This window comes from Octopus bimaculoides, chromosome 1, assembly GCF_046866305.1.
Source record: "Octopus bimaculoides isolate indiv1 chromosome 1, ASM4686630v1, whole genome shotgun sequence".
Lineage (NCBI taxonomy): Eukaryota > Metazoa > Mollusca > Cephalopoda > Octopoda > Octopodidae > Octopus > Octopus bimaculoides.
The window spans coordinates 138,048,434-138,068,648 of NC_142928.1; the positions used below are offsets into that span (position 1 = coordinate 138,048,434).

The following is a 20,215-nucleotide window of genomic DNA, read 5'->3' on the forward strand; positions in this document are numbered from 1 at the left end:
CGACCCCAGTACGCAACTGGTACTTAAAGGCATGAAAGGTAAAGTTGACTTCAGCAAAATTTGAACTCACAATGTAGCGACAGACAAAACACCACTAAGCATTTCACCTAGTGTGCTAACGATTCTGCCAGATTGCTGCCTTAATAATAATAATAATAATCCTTTCTCAGATTTGGGGGAAGGGATTAAGTTGATTACGTCGACCTCCACTGCATAACTGGTACTTATTTAATTGAGCCTGAAAGGATAAAAGGCAAAGTCAACCTCAGTGGAATTTGAACTCAGAATGCGATGGGTGAAATACTGCTAAGCATTTCACCCAGCACATTAACGATTCTGCCAGCTTGCTGCCTTAATAATAATAATAATAATAATTATTATTATTATTATTACTATTATTATTATCATTGAGTGAGAGAGCAATGCATGCCATCAGAGTGACACTGGGACATAAGTATACAAAATCCATCATGGCTACCCATCTGACAAGGCTACACCAGCACATGCATCACAGACATAAGTGCACAACATAATAATTTCATATCGAGATAAACAGCGCATGACCTAGCAAGTGAGGCACAGTTAGAATTTTCTTCAGGCCGAGTAGCCCTTCCCACTCAAAAAGTCCCTGAATAAGGGTTGTTTAAGGATGATGAATGAAACACTCATGTTTCCAGAGGTGAATTATTCAAACCCTGAAGAATTCCTCTCAACACATGGTTATGATGCACCCCCACTACTCCTGCTCAATGATCAGAGATGCACATATTGTCAGCCACTAAGGAACATGCTCAACCTTGTTTAAGGTCAAGCAATTCTGGCAAGCGGAATATTTGCTGTAGCCCATCTTTTACAGCAAGAAAAACATGTACATCATAACACTTCTAATCAGTTAAGATCAGAAGCCATGAGACCCATCATCATCATCATCATCATTATTATTATTCCATCATTACATTCTGAGTTCAAACTCTGTCAAGGTTGACTTACCCTTTCATCTTTTTAGGGTTGATAAATTAAGTACTAATTGAGTACCGGAGTCGATGTAATCAACTTAACCCCTCCCACCAAATTTCAGGCTTTGTGCCTATAGTAGAATGGATTATCATTATTATTATTATTATTATTATTATTAAGGCAGCAAGCTGGTAGAGTCATTATCACGCTGGGCGAAATGCTTAGCGGTATTTTGCCCATCGCTATGTCCTGAGTTCAAATTCTGTCGAGGTCGATTTTGCCTTTCATTCTTTCGGGGTCACTACAATCAACTAGTCCTCTCCCCAAAACTTCAGGCCTTGTGCCTATAATAGAAAGGATTATTATTATCATCATTGTTATTATTAAGGTGGTGAGCTGGCAGAATTGCTAGCATGCCGGGCACAATGCTTAGCAGCATTTCATCTCTCTTTACGTTCCGGGTTCAAATTCCACTGAGGTCAACTTTGCTTTTTATCCTTTTGGGGTTGATAAATTAAGTACCAATGAAACACTGAGATCGATGTAATCGCCTAGTCCCCTCCCACAAAATTTCAGGCCTTGTAACCTATAGTAAAAAGGATTATTTTTATTATTATTAAGGCAGTGAGCAGGCAGAATTACTAGTATGATGGGCTAAATGCTTAGCAACATTTCGGTCATCTTTATATCATGAGTTCAAATTCTGCCAAGGTCAACTTTGCCTTTCATCTTTTCAGGATTGATAAATTAAGTACCAATCAAGTACCTAAGTTGATGGAATCAACTAGCTCCCTTGTGCCTTGTGCCTATAATAGAGGGGATTATTATTATTATTATTATTATTATTAATAATAATAATAATATTACTACTACTAAGGCATGTTAGATAAAGTGTTTTGCAGCATTTCTCAAGGCTCTTTGCATTCCAGGTTCAAATTCCACTAATGTCGACTTTGCCATTTATCCCCTCCAAGATCATAAAATGCAGTACCTATCAAGTACTGGGGTTGACGTAATTAACTAACCCACTTACTCTTCATACTGGTCTTGTGCCAAATGTTGAAATGATTCTAAGGCTGCTTAGACAAGCACATATAAAAAAGACCAAAAAAAAAAAAAAAATTCGAAGTTCAGTGAAGGGTAGAAATAATCATTTTGCTGTAAAGTAAATTAACTGATTCTTGATTGCTTCCAGTAATTAATAATCCAATTGTTCAATCAATAGAATTACTTATTGAGTTAGCCAGGACTGGCCCTGAACTCTTGGGAAATTAGGTGATTGCTCTGGTAGGGGGTAGACAGAAGGGCTGACTGGTTTTATGACCTGTCACATGATTCAACATGGAACCTTTCAAAGTTTGCCAAAGGCATGGCTGTGTGGTTAAAAAGCTTGCTTTGTAACCATGTTGTTATAGCTTCAGTTGCATTATATGAAACCTTGCGTGAGTGTTGTCTGCTATAACTCCAGGCATACCAATACCTTGTGAGTGTCTTCGGTAGACAGAAACTGTGTGAATGCTTGTAGTATGTATGTGTATGTGTGTGCATATATATATATATATATATATATATATATATACACACACACACATAGGGTGTCCACAAGGTCTGGGTACATGATCTGGGTAAATCATAACATAAACAATTAAATATAAGAAATAATAATTTCTTAAAGTATGTGTTAATCCCCATGTACCCAGACTTTGTGGACACCCTGTATATATATACAGGATTGGCCAAAAGTCACCTGACAATAAATCAAAACCATTTAATTCCAAAATTTATTTATGTTTAACAACTGAATGGATTTAATAAAAGCATCTAAAAATGAAACATCATAAAAATTGTTCAAATTGAAGCCCTTCTTGAGTGACATATTTTTCCAGATGAATAAATAAGACTGAATATTAAGTATTTATGGAATTTTGATTTACTGTTGGGGGACTTTTGGCCAAGCCTCTATACATCATGTTGAACTGCTAATCCCTACATATTTTTTTCTCTCTCCATTTTTTTTTTTCTGTTCTCTCCATTTTTTTCCCTCTCGATCCTTTCTGTTGAAGAGCGTAGGCTCAAAATGTCAAAGACGTTTCCATTCTTCCTGAACACAAAACTAATACACCTGCCTGTTGTTCCCTCAGCTGTCTTTGTTTTTTTTGTAAATTTCTGTAAATTTCTACGATAAGGTAAAGGGTAAGGGTAAAGACTCCCTTTGTTCATGAATGGCCATGTGATTGCACCTAGAAAGTTCCCCCCTGAGGCACAAGTCCAGGCAAGGTTGTTTATAAAAGACCAGCCATTACCCATGCATACCAGCCTTCCTTCTCCACACCATTGACATTGTCCAAAGGAAAGGCAAAGGCCGGGCACCAGTGACGTCACAGCTCATTTCTACAGCTGAGTGAACTGGAGTAATGTGAAATAAAGTTTCTTGCTCAAGAACACAACACACAGCCCAGTCTGGGAACTGAACACACTACCTCATGATTTGCATTCATAGCAGCTATGTATATACATGTGTTTGTGTGCTTGTGTTCGTTCTCCAGCATCACTTAACAGTGTTGGTTTGTTTATGTCCTTGTAAATTAGCTGTTCAGCAAAAGAGACAGAATAAGAACCAATCTTAAAAATAAATACTGGGGTTGATTTGTTTGAGCACCCTTTGAAGCAATGCTCCAGTATGGCCACAGTCCAATGACTGAAACAAGTGAAAGATAAAAGATAACATATTTCCTTAATACTCTTTTATTTGTTTCAGTCATTTGACTGCACCCATACTGGAGCACCGCCTTTAGTCAAACAAATCGACCCCAGGACTCATTCTTTGTAAGCCTAGTACTTATTCTATCAGTCTCTTTTGCCAAACTGCTTAGTGATGGGGATGTAAACACACCAGCATCAGTTGTCAAGCGCTGGTGGGAGACATATACAAACACAAACACATACACACACACACACACACACGACGGGCTTCTTTCAGTTTCTATCTACCAAATCCACTCACAAATCCACTTTGGTTGGCTCAAGGCTATATTAGAAGACACTTGCCCAAGGTGCCACACAGCGGGACTGAACCCAGATCCATGTGGTTGATAAGCGAGCTACTTACCACACAGCCACTCCTGCACCTACCCATGATTGTAAAACTATACACTTTGTGTTTGTCAGATGCAGTTTTTTGCTGGTGTAAAAAAAGAGTCATGGCTGGAGTAAGTTGTAGCAAAAGATTTAGAGAAGAGGTGCATACTGTAGGTCTGATCTGGGTTGCTGAATATGCTGGCATCAGCCCTGGTATTAACTTGTATGTGGTTGAGTATTCCTCAGACAAATATACCCTTGATGTGGTCTTCAAGCAAAATCAACATATCTCTATAATTAGGATAACTCTTTGAATAACATGTATAGTGTATTTGATAGATTTCTGTATTTTCAATTAACCCCACGGTATGGTCTTTCACATGGTATGACTAAGTTGAAGATTTTGATTAAAAAAAAAAATGCTTGCTTCTTCCCATGTTTTCCTTGATCTTTTTCTGTATATTCATTCTATTTCAATAGTTTGGTATTTCTCTGTTCATCTTTTACAATCTATCTGCATCATATATAGCCATACCAGTTCAATCTTCCCTCTTGTACACTATATTAGGTTCTTCTTATACGCAATGCATTACACACACACACACACACACACTTATTAAACTTTTATGAGAATAAGACTGACAGAGATGTCAAAGTTTCAGCCCGCTGGCCTTCATCAGACTGTTCAATGAAGACCATCTTTTCTCTTACATCATAAAGCCTTGTGTTTTCTACGTGAATAAAATATATAAATATTTGTATATTTTATATAATGTTCCAAATAACCTTTCTTCTTGACTGAATTAAAAAAAAAAAAAACTAATAATAAAAATATAAACTATATTATATTTGGTATATTTTTAGGAAATAAACTCAACTATTTCTCGATTGAAATTTTCTGAGACAAACACTATATATACATATATATATTTAGTACGACAGACACAATATTTCTTGGTATAAATTTGATTATTTAGCAAGAAACTGATTTGGCTTCACTTTTATTTGATCAGATCAATATATTGATTTGTAGCATTGGTACATAGCCTAAGATTTGGGGTGGCTGGAAGCAGACCACTAGATCAATACCAGTATGTAACTGGTACATGTTATCATCATCATCATCCAGTGTTTTAAATCCAGGTTTTGTGTTCATTAATGTGGGCGGTCAGATCTACCCCAATGCCATAGCAACCGTCCTCACACCATATCAGTCACCATCTTGCCTGGTTTTTGGTGTATTCCTTTCTCAAGCCAACCCTCGCAATTTCTTCCTCCACCTGTCCCCTACATGTTTTCTTCAGTCTACCTTGCTTTTGTGGTCCATTTACCTCAAACTCAAGCCCCTTCCTCAAAACATGCTTGTTGTCCCTCCTCAACACATGCCTGTACCATCGCACTCCATTTGCTCTTGCCAGCCATTCCACTGATTCCGCCAACCCCAGCATCCCCTTCAAGTCCTTAATCCTCCTCTGATATATTTTAATGAAACCAGGAAGGCAGAAAAAGGGAAGTTAAACTTAGCAGTCTTTTACTCTGGATGTAGAGAGATGTCTAAATATCAATTCTTATTTCTTTACTGCCCACAAGGGGCTACACACAGAGGGGACAAGGAAGGACAGACAAACGGATTAAGTCAATTATATCGACCCCAGAACGTAACTGGTACTTATTTAATCGACCCCGAAAGGATGAAACGCAAAGTCGACCTCGGCAGAATTTGAACTCAGAATGTAGCGGCAGACGAAATACCGCTAAGCATTTCGCCCGGCGTGCTAACGTTTCTGCCAGCTCGCCATCTAAATATCAATTCTTATCAATATATCGACCATATTCTTACTCTGCTAGAAGTATGGCAGCATGGTTAAGAAGATTGCTTTGAAATCATGTGATTTCAGGTTCAAGCCTACTGTGTGGCACTTTGGCTTAGAATCTTTAACTATAGCCCTGAGCTGACCAATGCCTTGTGAATGAATCCACTTGATGGAAACTGTATGGGAGCCTGTCATATATATATATGTGCATGTGTATGTCCCTTACCCCAGCTTAACATCCAGTGTTGGTTTATTTACATCCCTGTAACTTAGTGGTTCAGCAAAAGAGGATGATAAAATAAGTGCCAGACTAAAAAAAAAAAAAAAACAACTAAACCCCCAACATGATCATAATCTAATGACTGAAACAAGTATAATCATAAAAAAAAAAAGATAAAGAATTTTGAAACCAAATACATCCATAGATTATTAAATGACTATCCATAGCAGGCCAGCCATGGCTGGTGGGAAGAACTTTGCTTCCAAACCACATGGTTCTGGGTTCAATCCCACCATGTGGCACCTTGGGCAAGTGTCTTCTATTATAGCTTTACGCTGACCAAAGCATTATGAGTGGATTTGGTAGGCAGAAACTGAAAGAAACTTGTTGGTATGGTCATGTAATGCATATGAATGAAGACAGTTGCATCAAGAGGTGCTGATCTCTAATTGTGGGGGGACAATATACAAGGGATAAATGAAAAAAAGGATCTTCAAACAGAGGAGATGGCACGGGACAGAAACTCCTGGAGGTTTGCTGTGCTTGAGAAGACCCTTAAAGCTAAGTGAGTGCATGGTTGTCCTTGCATACAGGCTTGTTCCCTGCATTCTTCTCTAGTTGAGTATTCCTAATCTTGTGGACTTGTGGGTGCCAGTACCACATAAATGCACCCATGCTGGTGGTGTGTAAAAGCACCCAGGGCACTTTGTAAAATGGTTGGCATTAAAAAGGGTATCCAGCCATAGTAACCGTGCCAAAACAGACATGGAGCCTGGGCAGCTCCTGTCAAAACATCTAGCTCATAAAAAACAGCCAGCAACTGATGAAGGGTCGTTTTTTGTGTTGTTTGTCTTGTTTTCCATTTGTGTCTTTCGCTGTTCAAAAAAATAGTTCATATTCCATATACTTGTACTTCGTACTTTTTGTTGTGCACGTTTCGTGATGTCCTGTGCCCACATATGCATATATACATATATGTATAGATGTAAGTATGTACATATACGTATGTATATAAGCATATATATACACACACACACACACGCACATATATACATTCATGCATATATATGTATATATATATATGTGCATATGTGTGTGTGTGTGTATATGTATATATATATATATATATATATATATATATATATATATATATATATAGAGAGAGAGAGAGAGAGAGAGAGAGAGAGATTATGATTTCTTCTATATAAGAGTAAAAAGAATTAGCTTGCCTTGGTACAAAAGGAAATGTTATGAGGTCAATTGAACTTTTGCTTACACTTATTTTATTGGCCTTTGAGAAATAAGGCAGCAAATACACACATGCATGCATGCCTGCACACACACACACACACACACACACACACACACACCACCACCACCACCACCACCACCACCTCTGCCGCCACCACCACCACCACCATCATAATCATTATGAACTTTGCCATGCTTGTATGAGTCAGACAGAATTCATTGAAGCAGACTTTCTATGGCTGGATGCCCTTTCTGTAACCAGGAAGATTATGTGTGTATAAATATCTATATGCTTAAAGATACATCAGTGTTCATCTTCTAAACATTTACAGTTTTTGTTTCTCACTCTCTCTCTATATATATATTTGTATGTGTATATGTATGTATGTATGTATATTTCATATATCAAACCCAACTGTGTTTACTTGCATCTCTCTCTCTCTCTCTCTCTCTCTCTCTCTGTATATATATATATATATATATATATATATATATATATATATATAATTTCCAAATTTGTGTGAATGCATATAGAATAATATATATACATACACACATGTAATCTATAAGTGCCAATATTTGCCTGTTTGTCTTGAAACAATGGAACCATTTTCTCAATGTTTATTTTCAAAAATTTGCTCACAAAATATGAAATCATCATTATCTAACGTCTGTTTTCCATGCTGACATGGGTTGGACGGTTTGACAGAAGCTGACCAGCTGAAGGTCTGTTCAGGTTCCATGTCTGTTTTTGCATGGTTTCTATGGCTGGATGTTTTACCTAGTATCAACCACTTTACAGAGTATGTTGGGTGCTTTTACACAACACCGGTATGGGTGCTTTTTACATGGCAGCAGCACATTCTGAAATAATGCAAGAATGAAAAAATTCCAAGGGTGAAACAATGAGTGTTGTAAAAAAAGAGATTACGAATGATTGGTTCCACATAAAGAGCACCCATATTGGTGCCATGTAAAATGCTGCCATGTCAGTGCCTTACAAGGCCACCAGTGCTGGTGCCATGTAAAAAATATCTGTGTTGGTGCCACATAAAAAGCACCTGTGCTGGTGCCATGTAAGAAGCAACTGTTCCATTTCCACATAAAAAAAAAAAGATCGGTCTAATTGACAGGTTCTCTCCTCCAAAAATTTTGGGCCTTGTGTCTAGAGTAGAAAAGAATAGTCACCTTGTGCAGCAATACACCAGTCCCAATGTTCCTGTCACTTTTGGATCTTCTGTGGTTTGCTCTGGATCTTGTCAAGTGACCTTTGAGCTGCATTTTCATCTTGGGGTAGAGATGGAAGTCTGCAGGTGCTAAATCTGGTGAACAGGGTGAATGTGGAAGTGATACCATGTTGTTTTTGGTAAGAAATTCACAAGTGAGGAGAACTCAGTGGCAAGGTGCATTGTCATTGTGAAGAATCCAGTTCTTCGTGCTCCACAGATCTGGCCACTATGACCAAATGTCCTCCCTCAAATGTTTCAAAATGGCATTGATTAATCCTCCGACAATCATCATGTACAAGCTGATGAATTTTCTTCCCATTTCCAGGGATGATGGTTGTGACAGGTCTTCCAGATCACTCATCATCTTCTAGGAACGTTCTTCTGCTTTTTGAAGCACCAGTGCCACTTGAAACATTGCATGCAACACATTGTCTCATCACCATAAGCTTGCCAAAGCATGCTCAATGTCTCTGTAGCAGACTTCCCAAGTTTAACACAAAATTTCATGTTGGCTCTTCATTCCAACTTTCTGTCCATGACAAAATCACAGACTACAACATACACGTGATCACAAAAACGCAAATTTAAAAACTTGCTAAGTGAATACAGTGATGTCACTTGCACACTGCCTCATGAAGGTCACTGCACACACAACTGTATGCTGCCATCTGTTGGCACGCTAAAGAACTAGCTTGGAAACTTTTTGATACTACCTCGCATAAAATATTCAAATAATATGCTCTATGAATTGGACTTTGATACCACCTCGCATAAAATATTCAAGTATTATGCTCTACTTTGAAATGACCTAATTTGGTATTATAGGTGGCCTCATGCAAGAACAAATACCAACTTTTAACCTGTAGTAGATTTATCATTTGGTTAGGTTTCTTTCATACCTATCTCATAAGAATAAAGAGCCAAGCTTCAGCACCATAGAAAGGCCAAATTCTTCAGCGAGTGTGTGTACATGTATGTGAGTGAGTATGCATGGATGTTGATATTCAACACTTGTTACCATTTGAGCAAAACAGGTGATGATGTTGACATGCCTTGTTGACATTATGACAGGTTGCTCAGTGCTTTTAAAGATCTTTGTAGTACAAAATCTCTTACTTGAGAAACATGCAAGTGTTGGAGACAAAGAGCATCCAGCTGTAAAATTCTGTCTTAACTCCCCTACCAAACTGTGCCAGCACAAAGAAGAAAAAAAAAGTATGTTGAATGAATGAAGTAACATCAAGCTCAATACGGAGAAACAAAGCTCTAATTTGCAAGGATTAAGGGCAGGATTGATAGAGCAGGATCATTAAGAAATATTTGAATCCTTTAATCTGTAACTTAAACTTCTTATCACATTGAGATAAGTTTGTCGGAATGTTATGTTATCAAATTTATGCTGTCCATTATGATTTAATGATTAATAATTTCAAAACTTTCCAAAGGGATTAAACTGCTGTGATAAAGAAAGTTTCAGACATAATCATTTGGTCAACTTAAAAAATACATATTTTATTAGTTGTTGCTGTTGGCATGCCACCAGAAGATGCGAAGGGACATAACTGTTTTCTGGTAAAACTGCTCTTATCAAAACACTTAGACTTTGTATTTATGACAATGAATTGTAAAAACACTCGCTTGACAAATAGACAAATATCTATTCTAGCTACAAAAATAAAAGTCAACCTCCCAATTATTAATACAGAGAAGACTTAGATCTTATTCTGTTTAACACAGTTAAGTAAAGTCGAGAAATTAAAATTGATAACAGCTTATCAAAAAAAAACAAAAAAAAAAACAAAGACCTTAGATAATTATTTCTGCATGTAATTAATAGTGAAAAATAGTTTTTAATTGTCTCAATGATTACTCAACAATGAAATAAATATCTTCCCAACTAACCTAATTAGCAGTGAAATATCTCCTCAGATAACAAGTAAACAGTCTATATATTAGTAACAACCTGATACAGCATGATTGTAATTTGGTATGGTTGAGAATATAGAACTATTCAATAGTTACCAAAACTGGGGGAAAGGGAAGGGGGAAAGAAGGAGAGGAATCATCTCTAATTCTCCTTCTTAAGAAAAAGAGCCAAAAAAATCCTTCTACTTCAAGAATCAATACATAACCCTCTGAATTTGTATAATTGATCATTATATTGGTTTCAAATTTTGGCACAAGGCCAGCAGGTTTGGGTGAGTGGCAAAGTGAATTAAATCAACTCCAGGAATTTCTACCCCCAAATGCCGGTGGTACGTAAAATACACCATTTTGAGCATGGCCGTTGCCAGTACCACCTGACTGGCCTTCGTGCCGGTGGCACGTAAAAGCACTCACTACACTCTCGGAGTGGTTGGCGTTAGGAAGGGCATCCAGCTGTAGAAATGCTGCCAAATCAGATTGGAGCCTGGTGTAGCCATCTGGTTCACCAGTCCTCAGTCAAATCGTCCAACCCATGCTAGCATGGAAAGCAGACGTTGAACTATGATGATGATGAATGAGTTTTGAAATGTTTTCGATTTCATGTTTATGTGTCTCTGCCGATAACATCAAGAAAGTCGAATGGTCTTTGTCTTTTGCTAGAGTGTGGAAGTCTCAAGAATATAGTATCTGTTATGGCCAGCAGTGGCTTGCAGAGCCTAACCTTTGTTAAACAACAATAGAAGATATTAATCAGAATGTGTCATTCAATCTGCTCTTTGGTCTTCTGCTCATTCCATGAGATGTTTTAAGCTCTCATGAATTCCCAATTGTAAAATAGCATAAATAGTTATCATCATAATAGTGGAAATATATATATATATATATATATGTATATATATATATATATATATATATATATATATATATATATATATATATATATATATAATAATTTGAATATGAAAATTTAAAAGTTAAAAACCTTATAATATACATATATATATATATATATATAAGAGAACATGTGGGCTATCCTATTAATTATACAAAATTAAAAGTTGAGGTTTAATAATTAAAGTGAATAATTACATATCTAAATTTCCTAGAGGAGTTATTATGCTAATAATTTAAATTTTCCATGCTATTAGCATGATCTTTCATGTATTGAATATCTGAAGATGATCAGGGAATAGGGTGATCAAAATTTAAAATTAAACATAAAAACACAAATAAGAAAACAATGTGATTAATAATTTGGAAATTTTAAATTATTTCGAAGAGAACAAGTTGGACTAAAAAACTTAGTTGGATCTGATAAGAAATATATTGTTTTTAAAGTAATATGGCAAACAAATTTTCAATTTCACTGTTTTTATAATTATAACCGAGGGTGGTTGTACTTTGAAGATCAAATTAACTAATGAGAAAATACAGCCAATACAAGTTAGTGGGAATTTCCAGGAGAGTGAAGGGACAAATTTAGATAATATTCAGATAAATTTTCTTCTTTATAAATTTCCTTTTCTCTAACAGACAGACAGACAGACACACAGACAGACACAAACACACAAAAGAAAAAAGAAAACTAGAGGAAAGCCTGTGCTACACTGCACATCCATGCATGTTATAAAACACACATATTTATATGGAAAGACTTTTAGGCAATACATCAGGCTGGTCATAGACAACACACTTATAAAGATCGGGTGTTATATAATAATGACGGGCTTACAATCATGAGGTAGTGAGTTCAGTTCCTGGACCAGACTGTGTGTTGTCTTCTTGAGCAAGCTACTTTATTTCATGCTGCTCCAGCTCATTCAGCTGCAGGACTGAGTTGTGATGTCATTGGTGTCAAGCCTTTGCGTTTCCCTTGCTTAACATCAGTGGTGTGGAGCGGGGAGACAGCTATGCATGGGTGGCTGCTAGTCTTCCATAAACAACCTTGCCCAAACTTGTGCCTCAGAGGGGAACTTTCTAGGTGCAATACCATGGTCATTTACCTTTACCCTTTTTTTAATATAATACTGTGAGTTTTATATAAAATGATTTAAACACTGTGTTTTCTAATGACAGTTACCTATGGAGGAGGTACCTGAAAAATCTACCTCAACAACTTTCACAGGAAAAGTGGGCAGAGAAAATGGATGGATGGATGGCTTTTATACACCACATTTATACACAATGGGCCTTTATAGAGGATTGACCTTATATAACACATTTATAGAAAGCTTGTCCTTCTCCCTAATGTTTGAAGTCTATGAAAAATAGGCTTCATGATATGGAATTTCACAGGATAGATAGGTTTAAATGGTCACTATTGTACTGTAATTTTTAATTGATGTGAATATATCCAGTAGCAGAAGGAGTTTAGAAAAATGGATGTAGGAAAAATTACAATTGCTTGTTAAGTAAACTACCTATTGAGCTTATTTTTGGTATAGTTTGCCTTTAAACTAGTGCTCTAAGAGTGAGCAGGCACTGTGTGCAAACAAACCAACTATACACATGTATGAAACAAGTAATAGTAATTTTTTCCTGTGTCCATTTTTCTGGATGCTATGCATTAATGGGTTAAAAGAGTAAAATCTGGTTATATAGCTTCTGCTGCTACCATCACTGCTGCTGTCAATGCCACTACCATCCTCATAGATGTCCATTTTCCCACAAGATTGATGGGCTACATGAGACTGTTGTATGGCATATTGTCACTCATTTCAATCATTTGTTACATTTGTCATCTTATCCTCAAGTGTCAAACATTTTGAGATTTGATGTCTGCACTTCTCTCCATAGTTTTTCCTTAACATTCTTCTAATGTAAGTAATCTTCCTCTTGAAGCACATGGTACTTCTGCATGTATCACTCAACATTTAGTTGCTCCACATGTCTGTACATGCTGCACAGCCACCTCTTCTGCAACACACATAAGAGAATGAAATAAATCTTTCCCTAGCCAGGTCACCAGTCTATCACAAGTAATATTCCCAGCTGATCTACTGCCTATTTTGAACCACAAACTAAACTAAAGTATGTACAAACCAATCAAATAAGCATCTTACATGCTCACAAGGCTGAATAGAAATAACAGTCATATCTAACCTTAAATCACATACAAAAACAAAAAAAAACAAAAGACAATGGCCAGTTGTATGAAGTAATATTGCTCTACAATCATCATCATCATCTAATGTTTGTTTTCCATGCTGACATGAGTTTGATGATTCAATAGGAACTGATGAACTAGAGCTGTACCAAGCTCCAATGTCTGATTTGGTATAGTTTCTATGGCTGGATGCCCTTTCTAACACCAACCATTTTTCAGTGTGAGCTGGATCCTTTTTTTTATTTTTCATGGCACTGGCACTAGTGAGGTCACAAAATAACTTGCAAGGCAAGACCCCTTGACTGAGTGGGAGTGTAATATTGAGGGAGGTGAAAATATGATAAAAGGACAGGAACAGGTATCTTGTTGAAAAGGAGATACATGGCTTCACCCAAGGAACAGGCCCTTTGCTGAAGAAGAAATACATGGCTTCCCTTCCAGCGAGAGAGAGATGGTGAGAGTGTACCCTCAAGGTGACGAGAGAAAATAGGGTTTGAGCATCAGAAAGGGTGGGTAAGTAGGAAAGTTTGAGAGAGTGTCACAAAAGGATACAGATAAGGGATAGAGGTGGATGCAGTGAATGAGGGCCCACAAGAGTGAAGGTGCATGGTCAATGGTGTATATCAGTCTGCAGGAAAAAAAAAAGAAAGAGGAAAAAGAATAAAACTGCTGAGAGTGTTATGGTTGAAATACCTTTCATCACTTTGATCATGGGGTGCTCAATGAGGGGTTGACCTGGGGTTAAACAACAACAATAACAATAAGAGAAATATGAAGATGTGTGTATTATATAAGCCCAGGCAAGACAGATCAAATCTCTCTACAGTAAGTTTGAACATAAAAACTATGAGACAGATAATTGGATAATATGACACTTATTCCATTCTGCCATTTTAAATATACAACAACAGTAACAACTACTATATCCAACAATATTAAGTTATGATGCTGAGGGTATCAATTTTTATGGTGATCACAGTGACGATGATAATGATGGTAATGGTGATGCTGTATAGAAGTTTTCTACACACAAATATCAATTAACAGTCTCACTACTTTCAATATTATTTCATAAATATAAATATATATATATATATATATATATATATATATATATATATAATATAAAGATGTTACACTCACCAACATAGTTCACAGTAAATCCTTATATAAGAATGATATATGTGTGAGTATATAAGTATGCAAAGCTTTATGCATGCATGTGTGTGTTTGTATGTGTGTAGTCTTGTGAAGACCAGAAATGAGATACTCTTGAGTAGTGGCTCAGACAAGATCAGATTTGAATAAATTATGTTATTCCAGTCTACCTAAGAGTATTGAGTTCTTTCTCTTAACTGAAAGTCACACCAGTGCAAACATCATAATTATCATAATTATCTCATATATATATATACATATATATATATATATATATATATATATATATATATATAGTATTTAGGTGTTTTAGTTAAGGAGCTTTAGAACAGTCAGCTAAGAGGTAATGAGCCTATGTTTATGTGTTAAACATGTGTGAGTGTAAATGGTATGTATAAATGGGTTTGTGTATTATATGTATTATATTGTTACACACTTTGTGGAAGAAGCTAAATGTTGTCAGTTCTACTCCAAGGTAACAGAGTCAGTAAATCCAGAAGACAGCACAGAAACAGGTAGTTTAACAAACAATGTCAGCTGAGTGAGTACTTAAACCAAAGTCCTACCTGGCTGATAACACAAATACACACACACACACGCACACATGCACACACACACATAAACAAACATTCATACACATTGCTGTGTATTAGCAAGAGTGCAAGGAGGAGGACTTTGCTAATGGTGCTATAAGTATGAAGTACAATACACACATACATATACACACTCATACACACACACACATATATCAATTAATGAATGACAAAAAGAACAGAAGTTACATAATCACCTTCAGTAGCCTACAGCTGTTTCTACTATCAGAAACAGTACACTCAGAGTTGAGTGCTTGTGCAACATCCGATAGCTTCCTCAGAGCCATTAAAGTGAAGTGATGAAGTGTGTATACATACATATATATATATATATATATATATATATAAACAAATAGTAAATGAGTATATGCATATATACGTACAGGTATGTGCATACCGACATCCTCCTGTATGTATAGGTGCATATCTGGGTACAGGACATTGCAAACAAAACGTAGACAAGAAAACACACAAGCCACATAGAGAACATTCTCCATCAGCTACCCCCGTTTTAACAGAGAGAGAGAGAGAGAGAGAGAGGGAGAGAGAGAGGGAGAGAGAGAGAGGGAGAGGGAGAGAGAGAGAGGGAGATAGAGAGAGTGAGTGAGAAATAAATGCCTGGTACTTATTCTATCAGTTTCTTTCACCGAGCTGCTTAGTTATGGGAATGTAAGCAGACCAACATCAACTGCCAGGCAGTAAGTGGGGACAACCACACACACACACACATACATACATACACAAATGCTTCCACACAGTTTCCATCTACCAAATTCACTCATAAGATATTGGTTGCCCTGGGGTTATAGCAAAAGACACTTGCCCAAGGTGCCATACAGTGGGCTTGAACCTGAACCAATGTGGTTGCAAAACATGCTTCTCAACCACACAGTCATGCTTGCATTTTTATGTGAAATTATAATATTTAATATGCTCTCCATTTCATTCTAGACAGTAAGATATGATTTGAAGGACATTTGGCTGTTATTTCCAGCAGGTCCAACGCCCATGTAGGAAATCATTACCTTGAATGAAAGTTTGGGAAGATGTCTTTGCTTTTCTCAAGGAAAATAGATTTGATTAGAAGCTGAATCCTTTGGTCTTAGCCCTTTTGTTACCATTATTCTATGGAAATACATGTTTCAATTATTTGACTGCAGCCATACTGGAGCACTACCTTGAGGGGTTTTAGTCGAACAAATCGACCCCGGGACTTTTTTTAAGCTTAGTACTTATTCTATCAGTCTCTTTTGCTGAACTGCTAAGTTACAGAGATGTAAACACACCAACATTGGTTATTAAGCAGTGATGGGGGATTGTTGTTGTTGTTGGCACTCCGTCGCTTACGACATCGAGGGTTCCAGTTGATCCGATCAATGGAACAGCCTGCTCGTGAAATTAACGTGCAAGTGGCTGAGCACTCCACAGACACGTGTACCCTTAACGTAGTTCTCGGTGATATTCAGCGTGAGACAGTGTGACAAGGCTGGCCCTTTGAATTACAGACACAACAGAAACAGGAAGTAAGAGTGAGAGAAAGTTGTGGTGGAAGAGTACAGCAGGATTTGCCACCATCCCCTGCCGGAGCCTCGTGGAGCTTTAGGTGTTTCGCTCAATAAACACTCACAACGCCCGGTCTGGGAATCGAAACCGCGATCCTATGACCGCGAGTCCGCTGCCCTAACCACTGGGCCATTGCGCCTCCACGATATAAAGACACACAAACACACATATACAACGGGTTTCTTTCAATTTCTCTCAACCATATCTGCTCACGAGGCTTTGGTCAGCCTGAGGCTATAGTAGAAGACACTTGCCCAAGGTACCACACAATGAGACTGAACCCAGAGCCATGTGGTTAGATTACTTTAAAACTGGAAGTTTGTGTTAACCCTTTACTATTCAGATCAGCCATATCCAGCCCAAATATTCTACCTGTCTTATGTTCAAACTGGCCAGATGTGGCCTCTCATACTAATCCTTCAATGTCATTCTAAAAATAAGCAATCACGTCACTGAAATCTCACATCTACAAGACAATGCATGATTAATTAAAGACATATAGATAAAGGAGCATTACTTTTCATAGAATAATATGAAAGTTAAAGGATCAAAGAACCAAGGACAGTCTCAGACTAGTTGGAAATCATAAGGGTCTCACAAAATTATTTTAAAAAGTGAAAAGATGTGTTTTATTTCAATGCAATTTTTCTTTTTTAGACTTTCTAAGTTTTAAATAAAAATGATTGTCTTTAAAATAATAAAACAATGTTTATTTTGCTATTGTCTTTGGCTTTCTGTTCTTGATCAAATTACCATAATACAATGCTTCTAGATATCATATATTACATTTACATGAAACCAGATGATGTGAGCTAATTTAATTATTTATTCTAATCAAGTGACAACAGTTAAAATTTATGGAAGAAAAGAAAAAAAATGAAACTGATTTAGAAACGAAAATTTTTAACCAACAGGCAGTTGCCATGAACATCAGAAAATGCAAACTCATCTGATTAGTAGAAAGTTTGGGAAAATGATGCTGTTCTATTGAATTTTGAAGATTTTTGGTCAACCTTTGGGCCATGACAAAGATGGTTGATTTTGTAAATTATTCAGTTTTTGAAAAGGAGTTTTGAAGGTAAAAAAAAATTTGAAGGAGCCAATAAAAAAAAATAACTGTTTCTCATTTTAAATAATGAAAATCAGATGAGTCAGTACTTAAACCTAGCCCTAGTGGCTGATATTACAAAAGCTCACACACACACACACACACACACACACACACACACACACACACACAAACAAACATATGTACAGCATACATATAAATACACATCTATATATGTTACAGGGTATTAGCAAGAGTGTAAGAAACCTGTGCATCATACTTAATGTAGATGCATTGTGAAAAGGAAATTTACTGCAGTATTTATCTTGCAGTATTCATCCAGAGATAATATCTTTTACAGACGTGCTGTGTTCAAAAACACAATATATATCAGGGGCAGACAAAAAAATCACCCTAAAAATAGTTTGTGAGAATGGTAGATGTACAATTCGTCATCATTGGGCATTGTCAGTGGCATGTACTCACAACCAATGACATACCATGATGAAATTTGTTTTCCCCAATATAAATAAATAGGGAATGAATATTCACTGCTGTTGCTAATAACCACTTATGAGGGATCACTTAATACAAATGAGTATACGAATTAATTAGTTTTTTTAAAGAAAAACGCTGACAGTAACTTCGAAATCTTGCCATCTGTTGGCTTCATCAAAATGAGGAAACCAACATAAAATATATAACTTCAAGTTAACTGTCAACTTTTTCCTTGTAGAAAATGTGATGCTCTACTTTCAGTAATGTAGTGAGTGATCCTTCAGTTCATATTTGACCTCTGTTTAGGTATGACTAAAAAAAAAACACAATGAAACAGAGGGAGAGAGAGAGAGAGAGAGAGAGAAACAGAGAGAGAAGGGGAGAAAGAGGGAAGGGAGAGAGATTGTTCTTTTGCTCATTTGATGTCCATTTTACTATGTTTGCATGGGTTTGCTGAATTATGTTATTTGAGGCGTTGTCTTACAAAGGGATGCCCTTCCTGACACCAACCCATACCTATTTTTCAAGTAAGGGATCACTTATCCCACATGGCTTTGAAGACACAAAGTGCCCAGACAAGTTGTCAGCAGGAGAAACTAACACTGCCTGCTGCACTTACAAGTGACTGCAGATGTAAACAAACAGATACATAAGCATCTTCACATACATACATAAGTATGTATGTACATGTATACGTACATATGTATGTACACGCATGCATATCATCATCATATGTTGTTCATTTTTCTATGCTGGAACAAGGTGGATGGTTTGACAGGAGCTGGGAAGCTGTAGAGCTGCATCAGGTTCTGATTGTTTTGGTATGCTTTCTATAGTTGAATGCCTGTCCATATTGCAGAGTGTACTGGGAACCTTTTACATGGGACCAGCACTGGTGTTTTATACATGGCACCAACACTGGTGCTTTATATGTGACACCAGCACAGATGCTTTATATGTAGCCCCAGAACAAGTGCTTTATTTATCTTTCTATCTCTATATATCTGTCTGTCTCTCTGTCTATTTGTCTGTTTGTTTATCTATCTGCTTCTGTCTACCAAATTCATTCACAGGGATTGGAATTACAGTAAGAGATACTTAGTCAGGGTTGTCACTCAGTGAGACTAAGCCTGAAACTACAGGGCTGGAAAGCAAACTTCTTTCTTCTTTGCTGCTCAGCTGATATTTCACAAATTAATGCTCAGTTTGCCACTTCTTAACAGAAACAGGAAGCTCTGTGTAGCAATTTGCAAGAGATCAGCTGTGACCAAGATGAAGCCCACTCTACATCATTGTATTTAGTACATGCAATGAGATTGAACCCCAAACCATGTGGTTGGGAAGTAATCTTCTTACCCACACAAACGTACCTGTACCTACAAGTAGACATAAATTTTATATGCCAATTCCAAACGGTGTTAAAAATAAATACCATTGCCTAGTTTTCATTTACCTCTTCTAATATTAACCCTTTAGCATCTGCATTACTCTGTCAAATGTAATGTTCATTTATTCACACTGTTTAGAATTAATCATGTATTATCATGTAACTTCGAGATTTCAATGATGTGACAGTTTATTTTTTGAATGACATTGTAGGGGAGGTGTGAAAGGCTGGATTTGGCCAGTTTGAACCTAGAACAAGTAGAATATTTTGGCTGAATATGGCTGGTTTAAATGCTAAAGAGTTAAGGAATGAATGCAAAATTAATTGAAAGGAAAAGAAAAATGTTTTAAATTCAACTCCTTTATGACAGTGTCTCAACTAATTTAG

The 20,215-nt window shown here is 36.7% G+C and overlaps 1 protein-coding gene across 3 annotated transcripts in view; it reads right to left on the reverse strand.

Moving 5' to 3' along the window:
- Positions 1-20,215, reverse strand: part of LOC106880114 (uncharacterized) — a 300,144-nt gene that overhangs the window by 52,956 nt on the left and 226,973 nt on the right. Inside the window, exon 1 of one of the 3 annotated variants that reach the window (XM_089359146.1) lies at positions 14,725-14,873. The exons of the other annotated variants lie outside the window; for them this stretch is intronic. Within the exon in view, the coding sequence (XP_089215272.1) occupies positions 14,725-14,730 (6 nt within the window). The 5' untranslated portion in view covers positions 14,731-14,873. Of the gene's footprint in view, positions 1-14,724; positions 14,874-20,215 lie in introns of those variants that run through there. 3 annotated transcript variants of the gene reach the window in all.